At 40.5% G+C, this 12,056-nt stretch overlaps 1 protein-coding gene across 7 annotated transcripts in view; it reads left to right on the top strand.

Moving 5' to 3' along the window:
• Positions 1 to 11,676, top strand: part of CPM (carboxypeptidase M) — a 92,437-nt gene extending 80,761 nt beyond the window's left edge. For all 7 annotated transcript variants that reach the window (XM_082351691.1, XM_082351693.1, XM_082351690.1 and 4 more), the window contains 2 exons: positions 7,386 to 7,534; positions 9,829 to 11,676. In XM_082351691.1, coding sequence (XP_082207817.1) covers positions 7,386 to 7,534; positions 9,829 to 10,071 — 392 coding nt within the window. In that variant the 3' untranslated portion in view covers positions 10,072 to 11,676. The remainder of the gene's footprint in view (positions 1 to 7,385; positions 7,535 to 9,828) is intronic.
• The last annotated feature ends 380 nt before the right edge of the window (positions 11,677 to 12,056 follow it).

Genomic DNA, 12,056 nt, shown 5'->3' with positions numbered 1-12,056 from the left:
TCATGCCACTCCCTTCTGGCTTGTAGAGTTTCTGCTGAGAAATCAGCTGTTAACCTTATGGGAGTTCCCTTGTATGTTATTTGTCGTTTTTTCCTTGCTGCTTTCAGTCATTTTTCTTTGTCTTTAATTTTTGCCAATTTGATTACTATGTGTCTCAGTGTGTTTCTGCTTGGGTTTATCGTGTATGGGACTCTCTGCCCTTCCTGGACTTGGGTGGCTATTTCCTTTCCCATGTTAGGGAAGTTTTCGACTATAATCTCTTCAAATATTTTCTCTGGTCATTTCTCTCTCTCTCCTCCTTCTGGGACCCCTATAATGCGAATGTTGTTGCATTTAATGTTGTCCCAGAGGTCTCTTAGGCTGTCTTCATTTCTTTTCATCCTTTTTTCTTTAGTCTGTTCTGCAGCAGTGAATTCTACCATTCTGTCTTCCAGGTCACTTATCCGTTCTTCTGCCTCAGTTGTTCTGCTATTGATTCCTTCTAGTGTAGTTTTCATTTCAGTTATTGTATTGTTCATCTTTTTGTTTGTTCTTTAATTCTTCTAGGTCTTTGTTAAACATTTCTTGCATCTTCTCGATCTTTGCCTCCATTCTTTTTTCTGAGGTCCTGGATCATCTTCACTATCATTATTCTGAATTCTTTTTCTGGAAGGTTGCCTATCTCCACTTCATTTAGTTGTTTTTCTGGGGTTTTATCTTGTTCCTTCATCTGGTACATGGCCCTCTGCCTTTTCATCTTGTCTATCTTTCTGTGAATGTAGTTTTTGTTCCACAGGCTGCAGGACTGTAGTTCTTCTTGCTTCTGCTGTCTGCCCTCTGGTGGATGAGGCTATCTAAGAGGCTTGTGCAAGCTTCCTGATGGGAGGGAATGGTGGTGGGCAGAGCTCAGTAAAACTTTAATCCTCTTGATTGCTGATGGGTGGGGCTGGGTTCCCTCCCTGTTGGTTGTTTGGTCTGAGGCAACCCAACACTGGAGACTACCTGGGCTCTTTGGTGGGGCTAATGGTGGACTCTGGGAAGGCTCATGCCAAGGAGTACTTCCCAGAACTTCTGCTGCCAGTGTCCTGTCCCCATGGTGAGCCACAGCCACCCCCTGCCTCTGCAGGAGACCCTCCAACACTAGCAGGTCTGGTTCAGTCTCCCCTGGGGTCATTGCTCCTTCCCCTGGGTCCCGATGCGCACACTACTTTGTGTGTGCCCTCCAAGAGTGGAGTCTCTGTTCCCCCCAGTCCTGTTGAAGTCCTGCAGTCAAATCCCACTACCCTTCAAAGTCTGATTCTCTAGGAATTCCTCCTCCTGTTGCCAGACCCCCAGGTTGGGAAGCCTGATGTGGGGCTCAGAACTTTCACTCCAGTGGGTGGACTTCTATGGTATAAGTGTTCTCCAGTCTGTGAGTCACCCACCCAGCAGTTATGGGATTTGATTTTACTGTGATTGCACCCTTCCTACTCTCTCATTGTGGCTTCTCCTTTGTCTTTGGATGTGGGGTATCTTTTTTGGTGAGTTCCAGTGTCTTCCTGTCGATGATTGTCCAGCAGCTAGTTGTGATTCTCGTGTTCTCACAAGAGGGAGTGAGAGCTAGTCCTTCTACTCTGCTATCTTGGTTCAGGCTATATCCCCCATGTGTATTTTACAGTTTTTTTTTTTTTCTTGTAGTTGATTTCTAATCTCATACGTTGTGGTTGGAAAAGATGCTTGATATGATTTCAGTTTTCTCAAATTTACCAAGGCTCACTTTGTGGCCCAGCATGTGATCAATCCTGGAGAATGTTCCTTGTGCACTTGAGAGGAATGTGTATTCTGCTGCTTTTGGATGGAATGCTCTATAAACATCAATTAAGTCCATCTGGTCTAATGTGTCATTTAAGGCCTGTGTTTCCTTATTGGTTTTCTGTCTGGATGATCTGTCCATTGATGAAAGTGGGGTGTTAAAGTCCCCTACTATTACTGGGTTACTGTCAATTTCTGCTTCTATGGCTTTTAGTATTTGCCTTATATATTGAGGTGCTCCTATGTTGGGTGCATATATATTTACAATTGTCATATCTTCTTCTTGGATTGCTCCCTTGATCATTATGTAGTGTCCTTCTTTGTCTCTTGTAATAGTCTTTATTTTAAAGTCTATTTTGTCTGATATGAGTATTGCTACTCCAGCTTTCTTTTGATTTCCATTTGCATAGAATGCCTTTTTACATCCCCTCACTTTCAGTCTAAATGTGTCCCTAGATTTGAAATGCTCTTGTAGACAACATATATATGGGCCTTGTTTTTGTATCCATTCAGCCAGTCTATGTCTTTTGGTTGGAGCATTTGATCTGTTTATGTTTAAGGTTATTATTGATATGTATGTTCTTATTGCCATTTTGTTAATTGTTTTGGATTTGTTTTTGTAGGTCTTTTTTCTTCCCTTCCTCTTTGGTCTCTTGTGATTTGATGACTAAGTTTAGCATTGTGTTTGAATGACTTTTCCTTTTTTGTGTGTGTCTCTGTTGTAGATTTTCAGTTTGTGGTTACCATGAGGTTTTGCTATAGCAGTCTATATATAAACAAGATTGTTTTAAGTTGCCAGTCTTTTAATTTCAAATGCATTTCCTGTATCCTGCATTTTTCTCTCTTCTTCTCACAATTGCTGGGTTTGATATCATATTTCTGTGCCTATGATTTCCTACCTTTACTGTATGTTTGCCTTTACCAGCGAGTTTTTCCATTTGTAATTTTTTTGTTTCTAGTTGTGGCCTTTTCTTTTGCCCATAGAGAAGTTCCTTTAGTATTTGTTGCAAAGTTGGTCTGTTGGTGCTGAATTCTCTTAGCTTTTGTTTGTCTGTAAAGCTTTTGATTTCTCTGTTGAATCTGAATGAGAGCCTTGCTGGGTATTCTTGGTTGTAGGTTATTCCCTTTCATCACATTAAATATACCATGCCACTCCCTTCTGGCCTGCAGAGTTTCTGCTGAGAAATCAGCTGCTAACCTTGTCAGTTTGATTACTGTGTGTCTTGGTGTGTTCCTCCTTGGGTTTATCCTGCTTGGGACTCTCTGCTTCCTGGACTTGGGCGACTGTTTCCTTTCCCATGTTAAGGAAGTTTTCAGCTGTTATCTCTTCAGATATTTTCTCAGGTCCTTTATCTCTCTCTTCTCCTTCTAGGACCCCTATAATGAGAATGTTCATGCATTTAATGTTGTCCCAGAGGTCTCTTAGACTGGCCTCATTTCTCTTCTTTCTTTTTTCTTTGTCCCACTGCAGTGAATTCCACCATTCTCTCTTCCAGGTCACTCATCCATTCTTCTGCCTGTTACTCTGCTATTGATTCCTTCTAGTGTACTTTTCATTACAGTTATTGTATTGTTCATCTCTGCTTGTTCTTTAGTTCTTCTAGGTCTTTGTTAAACATTTCTTGTATCTTCTCGATCTGTGCCTCCATTCTTTTTCTGAGATCTCAGATCATCTTTACTATCATTACTCTGAATTATTTTTCAGGTAGATTGCCTGTCTCCCCTTCACTTAGTTGTTGTTCTGGGGTTTTATCTTGTTCCTTCATCTGGGACATATTTCTCTGCCATCTCAATTTGTCTAACTTTCTGTGATTGCAGTTTCCACTCTGCGGGCTGCAGGATTGTAGTTCTTCTTGCTTCTGCTGTCGCCCCCCACCCCCTGGTGGATGAGACTGTTTAAGAGGCTTGTGCAGGCTTCCTGGTGGGAGGGACTGGTTCCTGCCCATGGGTGGGTGGAGCTGGGTCTTGTCCCTCTGGTGGGCAAGGCCGTGTCAGGGTGTGTGTTTATCAGGCAGCTGTGTGCTCAGGAAGACATTAAGCAGCCCCTCTGCTGATGGGTGGGGCTGTGTTCCTACCCTGTTGGTTATCTGGCCTGAGGCGTCCCAGCACTGGAGCCTACAGGCTGTTGGGTGGGGCCAGGACTTGGTGAGAAAATGGCAGCCTCCAAGAGGGCTCATGCCAATGAGTACTCCCCGGAACTACCACACCACCACCACCAGTGTCCTTGTCCCTACAGTGAGCCACAGCTGCCCCCACCCCCTGCTTCTGCAGGAGACCCTGCAATACTAGCAGGTAAGTCTGGCCCAGTCTATTATGAGGTCACTGCTTTTTTCCCCTGGGTCCTGGTGCATACAAGACCCTGTGTGCGCCCTCCAAGGATGGAGTTTCTGTTTCCCCCAGTCCTGTGGAATCCCTGTGACCAAAACCCACTGGCCTTCAAAGCCAGATTCTCTGTGGGCTCCTCCTCCCATTGCCAGACTCCCAGGCTGGGGAGACTGACACAGGGCTCAGAACTTTCACTCCTGTGGGAGAACTTCTGTTTCCAGTTTTTGGGTCACCCACCAGGCATGTATGGGATTTGATTTTATTGCGATTGCACCCCTCCTACTGTCTTGTTGTGGTTTCTTCTTTGTCTCTGGATGTAGGGTATCTTTTTTGGTAGGTTTCAGCATTTTTGGTCAATGGTTGTACAGCAGTTAGTTGTGATTTTGGTGTTTCCATAAGAAGTGGTGAGCTCACCTTCTACTCTGCCATCTTGTCTCCTCTCAACAGTGAATTTAAATGTACAGTTCTGGAGGTTAGAAGTTCAAAACCAGTATCACTGGGCTAAAGTCCAGGTGTTGGCAAGGCTGGTTCCTTCTGGAGGCTCTCAAAACATCTAGCTTTGAAAATGATGGGGCTCACATCCATGAGACCCACAAGGCTATAGCAAACTGAGAAAGTTCTTAAAGACTTACCTGGCTACCCCCCAGGACCCAGCGCTAAGGCAGCTGACTGAAAAGTGCCCAGTCTTTCTGTGAAAGAGGCGTATCTGCTTGTTTGAAAGTTTCAGTCTGAGGGGCAGTCATCTAATTTAACATACATCTAGGAGCCAACTGAAATACTCTCCAAATATGGATGCTTGTGGCTGCCATCTTTGCCCTGTCCCTTCACCTCCCTCCAGGATCCTGGTATCTCCTGGAGAAGAGTTTGTGCACTTGTCTGGTGCACTGTTTTCTGCAGTTGCCACCCAGGGGCTACCCCTTGATTTCCTGGTTCTGTTGGCCAGCAGGTCTTGTGTTCATAAATCCCACAGAACTGAAACAAACAGAGAAGGAGTTCTTAACCAGCTACACTCAGGGCACAGTGGAGAGGCAGCAGACTGAAAACCCAGTCTTTCTGTGAAAGAAGACTATTAGTTTATCTTCATAGTTGTGGCCTAAGGAGCAGGATTCTAATTAAATACACATCTAGCGGCTGACTACAATCATTCATCAGAGGCCACTGGGCACCATCTTCACTCTCAACCTATGCCCTACCCCAGATCACCAGTGTCTCCAAGAAAGGAGCCTGTGTACCCATCTGGCCCCTTGGCTTTTTTGGCTACTGCCCAGAGAACATAACCCTTGATAGCCTGGCTCTGTTGGCCAACAGGGCTTGTGTTTATGAGTTCAAAGAGATGAGCAAAGCAAACAAAAAAATGGCTCTTAATTGGCTGTCAGTCACCCCAGGGCTCAGTGCAGAGGGAGTAGACAGAAACACCCATCTCCCAGTCTTCCCCCGAAAGAGGTATATTTGTATACTTTCGAAGCTGTGGGTTTGGCTTCCGATCTGCCTGAACCTTTGTGCTGACTGAGATACTCCCCTTTGGGACACTGACAGGTCTTGGCACACCCTCAACTACTGGCGCCATTAAGACTAAAGTAAGCTGCTGGGATAATCATAAAAGTTTGAGAGAAAACCCAGAGCTGGGGCAGGGTTGAACAGTAAGTTCACCTCTTACACAAAGCTACTCCTTCAAGACTGGAAGAGATGGTTGTTTTATATAATGCATAGAAACCAACACAGAGAGTCAGCACAGAGGAATATGTTCCAAATGAAAGAACAAGATAAAACCCCAGAAAAGAGCTTAATGAAATAGAGGTAGGTGATTTACCTGATAAAGAGTTCAAAATACGGTCATAAAGATGCTCACTGAGCTCAGTAGAACTATGCATGAACAAAATGAGAATTTCAACAAAGAGAAAGAAAATATAAGTACCAAATAAAAGTCATGGAGCTGAAAAATACAGTAGAGGAGTTCAACAGCAGACTAGATGAGGCAGAAGAAAGGATAAGTGAACCTGAAGACAGGACAATGGAATTCATCCAATCAATCAGAGCAGCAAAAAGAAAGAATGAAAAAGAGTGAAGATGGCTTAAAGAACTTATGGGACAACATCAACAGACAAACATTTGCATTGTAGGGGTCCCAGAAGGAGAGAGAGAAAAAGGGATATAAAACTTATTTGAAGGGAAAATGGCTGAAAAGTTCCCTAACCTGGGGAAGGAAGCAGACATCCAGATCCAGGAAGCCTGGAGAGTTTCAAATAAGATGAACCAAAAGAGACCCACATTAAGACACATTGTAATTAAAGTATCAAGAGTTAAAGACAAGTAGAGATATCACCTTACCCCTGTTAGAAAGGCTATTGTCAAAAAAGACAAGAAGCGACAAGTGTTGGCAAGGATGTGGAGAAAAGGGAACCCTTGTGCACTGCTGATGGGAATGTAAATTGGTGCAGCACTATGGAAAACAGTATGGAGATTCATTCTAAGAAAAATTAAAAATAGAACTACCATATGATCCAGTAATTCTACTTCTGGGTATTTATCCAAAAGAAATGAAAAAACTAACTTGAAAAGATATCTGTACCCTCCATGTTCACTGCAGCATTATTTATAATAGCCGAGACACAGAAGCAACTTAATTGGATGGATGAATAAAGAAAATGTGGTATATTTATACAATGGAATACTATTCTGCCATAAGAAGAAATCTTGCCATTTGTGACAATATGGACAGATACTGAGGGCATTATACTAAGTGAAACATCAATAAATCAGAGAAAGGCAAATAGCTTATGATGTCACTTATATGTGGAATCTTTAAAAAAAAAAAACCAACTCATGATACAGAGAATAGATTGGTAGTTGCCAGAGGCAGGGGGTGGGGAAAAATAGGTGAAGGCAGTCAAAAAGTACAAACTTCCAGTTATAAAATAAATAAGTCCTGGGGATGTAATGTACAGCATGGTAAATATAGTTAAATACTGTATTGTATATTTGAAATTAGCTAAGAGTAAATCTTAAAAGTTTTCATCACAAGAAAAAAAATGTGTATGTTAACTGGGAATATTGTGGTGACTGTTTCACAATACATATATTAAATCATTATGTTGTACACCTGAAACTAATATGATGTTATATTTTTATTATATCTCAATTTTTTTTAAAGTTTACCATCCCTTCTCAAATACTCGATTAACTCAAAACAGCTAATAAATATTGGGCATATTTTTCTTAAATAATTACAAGAATTTTTTTTCATATGCCATAAAATGTGGTATTAACATTTAATTCTTTTTGTCTTGCAGGTGTAAAGGGTCAAATTTTTGATCAGAATGGGACTCCATTACCCAATGTAACTGTAGAAGTCCAAGACAGAAAACATGTCTGCCCCTATAGAACCAACAAATTTGGAGAGTATTACCTCCTTCTCTTGCCTGGGTTCTATGTAATAGAGGTAAGTATACAATGCTAACTATTGTTATTAAAATATTATAGAACTCACAATACTTACTTACCTAGAAAGAATCTAAAATAAGTCTGGAAAGTCCAAAAGTAGATACATCAGGACAGAATAAAAGGCCAACTTGCATTTAGCAGGGAGTGAGTGAGGTGGCAATAATAGGAACAAACTCAGAAAATCATGTTTTTTCCCCAACTGGCAATTTTTTAAATAGAAGCCAAATCCCATTTCAGGTGGTACCTTTTATGATTAAAAAATGGAACAAACCTTATTAATAATAAGAATAAATAAACAATGTGGGGTGGTGGGATGAATTGGGAGATTGGGATTAACATATATACACTACTATGTATAACATAGATAACTAATGAGAACCTACTGTATAGCACAGGGAACTCTACTCAATGCTCTGTGGTGTCCTAAATGGGAAGGAAATCCAAAAAGGAGGGGATATATACATAGAGCTGATTCATTTTGCTGTACAGCAGAAACTAACACAACATTGTAAAGCAACTATACTCCAATAAAAATTTAAAAACAAAAACAAAAAAAAAAATGTAGCCACAGTTCTTCCAAGCTTCATGAAATACCAGTTTAACATCTGTTCCATGAACCATAACTTCTACTATTAAAAAATTGATTGTGACACAAGTTCCTTAGAATTCACTACAAATAAAATTTGATCCACAAAGTTTACCACTATATTAAGTGATACATATTTTGCAGCCTGCTCATAAGCAAACGATGGTGAGTTTTCCAATCAATGCAAGTAAAATTCCAGATTTTAATTTTATTTAGATGCATGTTTCTAAGGCTTTTCTTCCTCTAAGGACGCATGGACTAGTTTGAGGCTGAGTGGGTTTATGTGAATGAACTAAATGAATAAGTATCTGATTATTTGGCCAGATTATGACTCTTCCTCTGTGATGTGACTTTATCTAAGAATGTCAAGATTCATCTAGTTTGCTTAGTGGGTCTAATGCCAGCCATAGTAGTCATTCTGTATAGAGCTACTCCTGAGAGAAGGTAGTCATCTATTCTGTAGTAAAAACTGGCTTTGTAGTTGTTTCATCTTTAGGACATAATAAAGGGCATGGTTTTCAGTTCATAAAACTCTGTAGGATTAAAAACCCCTGCTCCATAGGTTATCGCCAAAGTACCCAGCACTTTGAGTGAGGGGCTCATGCTTTTCTTGAGTATCTTTCCTCCTACTGAGGACATGAATAGAGCTGGAAAAACCTCAACTCACTATGAATCTTTGCCTAAAAAGGCCCTTTATTTTCCTGTTATTTACTGTGACATTTTCATTCTGTGGAAAAAAAGGGTTTTCCTTGTAGTGAATCTATCAATAAACTGTTTTTATGCAATCCCATAAATAAGCCACATCTTGGATATATGTATATGTATAGCAGATTCACTTTGCTATACACCTGAAACTAACAATTTGTAAAGTAACTATACTCCAATAAAAAATTTTAAAAATAAGCCACATATTTATAGAATAAAGTTATGAATTGTTCATTTCCAGTTAGACTAACACAGCACAAGTTGGCTTTAGTTACTAGCTCTAGGACAAAAGCGGAAGGTAAGACTCTGGAAGCTGAAATGAATGGCTAAAATACATGCCAATTAGTGGTTATGTAAATGTTATTCCCTATTCTTTTCCCTCTCTACCATATATAATAAAAGCATTTCTCAGTAGCAATAGTCTATAGTTAGTTTAGCATTTGTCATTATTTTCCTGATCATTTCCTCCACCAAAAAGATAAATCTAGCTGAAGACTCAGACTCATGCACAAAACCAGGTAAAATCAAAGCTTTTTAAAGAAGCAATAACTAACTTATATATACACTTAGATCAGCTGCAAGGAAAATGGAATAAATTGAGAAAAAAATTCCACTTATAAATAATATTGACAGAGAATCAGGATATTAAGTGCAGACTTGAGACAAAGAGAAACAGTCAACTCTTTACCTTTGCGCTCCATGAAAACGATGGGGACAGAAATCAGTCTATTGCTTCTGACTTACATCTCCAGATAAATGAACTGTCTTTATTTCACTTTGTAATTCTCAGCAACAGCATTAACAACTGTGGTCCATATCAGTAGGCACTTGGTAACTCATTCACCGAGCAGGCCTGAAGCTGTTTCTAGCCGGGGGAGACCTGGCAGGTTGTTACATGTGTTTCATAAAGGCTGCATTTTAGTGGTGGATATCAGCGTTTTTCACTGTTGGCACCACAAAACATCTGAAATCACTCAGATAACTTTCTTGTTTCCTCTCAGGTTACAGTCCCTGGACACAATCCACATCTCACAAAGGTGACTATTCCCCAAAAATCCCAGAACTTCAGTGCTCTTAAAAAGGATATTTTACTTCCATTCAGAGCGCAGTTGGATCATATCCCAGAATCAGATCCTTTATGTCCAATGATTCCTCTTTACGGAGATTTGCAAGGCCACTCAGCTGCAACAAAGCCCAGTCTGTTCTTGTTTTTAGTGACTCTTTTTCACATATTGTTCAAATAAAGCAAAATGTGAAACTCAACCCCCATCACCACCTTGAATCAGGGCTTACTCGTGCCAAGTTACTGCAACTCTAACTCCCTCTGTGGGACCTTGACTGGATAAACTCCACGGTCCTTCCCTAAGAAGAGGAATGTTTGTTTGTTTCCAAATCCTGCAACAAGCAATGTATGGTGATAATGAAAGGAATGATTTAGTCTTAATGATGGAAGACACCTACCCATCAAGTACTGCTCACTTACACTTAATCTTGAAGTAGTCTTAGAAATTTGTAAGAAGTTAAACTTGAGAAGCATGAAAGAAGTTCCTGCAAGAAAAAAAAGGAGGTAATTTTGTATACAGAGAGCCATTTGAATATAAGCAATGAAGATGAACATTTATTATCACCTACTATATACAAGACCTCGCCATGTGTACTATATGTGAAGAGATAGTGCCATATATAATTTTCAGTGCAGGGAAAAATGATGATAGCACTGGGAATATTAAGTTTTGCCAACGTTCTAAGGAAATATGAGAGAAAATAGGCAACCACGTCTCAGTGGCCCAAGAAAATATGGACCTGATGGGATGACAAATTTGTCTACAGAGCCCCAAAATAATAGGTCAATTAAGGTAAGGGTCCCTGCCTTTCTGCAACCAGATGCCACAGTCTTCTGTTATGCTGATGACCCCCAAATGCCTGAGCTTCAGACTCAGGTATGACTGCCCACTGGACACATCTACCTGGATGTGACCTATAGATACCTCAAACTCATCATGTTGAAAAATTGAACATACTTCTCTCCCCAGAGCTGCTCTTCCTCCTGCATTCTCTGTCTCAGTTACTGATAGCACCAAACTAGAAACCTGGGAGCCACCCTTGATACCTCCTCCTCTTCCTCCATCCCATCTATTCAGTCACTAAAGATTGATGTTATTTGTATGAGTTGATTGATTTTACCCTCTCTTCATGGCTACTAACACCACCAGGTTTACGCCATCATAGCTCACCTGTACCACGGCAACAGCTCTACTGGTCTCTTGCTTCCAGCTTTCTCCTCTTCACATCCAACTTCCACACAGCACTGGAGAAAGGGGTCTATTTAAAACAAAAATCGACAATCAACTGCTTGTAGTTTCTACACACATAACACGCTGTGTGTCCCCTGTGTCTGCAATGCCATTCTGACCCACTACATTTTCTTTCCCACTCCTCCTTTAAAACCCAGTTCAGGTTGTTTAATGGGTACAGAGTTTCTGTTTGTCATGATGAGAAAGTTCTGGAAATAGATAGTGATGATGGTTGTACAACATTGTGAAGTATTTAATGCCACTGAATTGTATACTCAAAACTGGTTAAAATGGTAACTTTTATGTTATGTATATTATACCACAATAAAAAAAGAGGATAGTGACTATTAAATATTAAAATAATGCTTCATTAGGTGCTTCATAATAATGTACTCTGCAAAGTGAAGGCTCCAAGGCATACATGCTGTGTAAATTACATGTCTTACTTAGGTGAAACGCCAACAGAAACAAAGACTAGTCTGTTAAAGAGTAAACAAGTAAAATATAAAGATCAATGATGATTCCCTTAAAAAAAAAAAAACAACAAGAAAAACCTCAGTTCAGGTATCAACTCCTCTGGGAAACCTTTGCCGACCATTGTCCCATTCCACTCAGTTTCATCCCCTCCCAGCCAACCTGGGGGCCCTCTTTGCTCCGCAAATTAAACAGGTTACCTCTGTTGTGGGATTTATAGTACTGCACTATGCTCTTCTATTTATTTCCATGAGTGATTTTCTCTGGCAGAGTGTGAGGTCTCTGAGACCAGGGTCTATTTAATTTGTTTGAAAAACTTATTCTAAATCCTATCAATCACATGGTGACACCTGAATGAAGGAACCAAGTGCTCCAGCAAACTGCTGCTCTTAAAACATTATGTGCAAGAATTAGGGGAGGTGGGGGTACCAAACAGCAGACCAGCAACTCTGGGGAGCAGG

Source organism: Balaenoptera borealis, assembly GCF_965194805.1.
Source record: "Balaenoptera borealis genome assembly, chromosome: 13".
In the NCBI taxonomy this organism is placed as follows: domain Eukaryota; kingdom Metazoa; phylum Chordata; class Mammalia; order Artiodactyla; family Balaenopteridae; genus Balaenoptera; species Balaenoptera borealis.
Note: the sequence above shows the minus strand (reverse complement) of the source record. Positions and strands in the feature narration are given on the sequence as shown.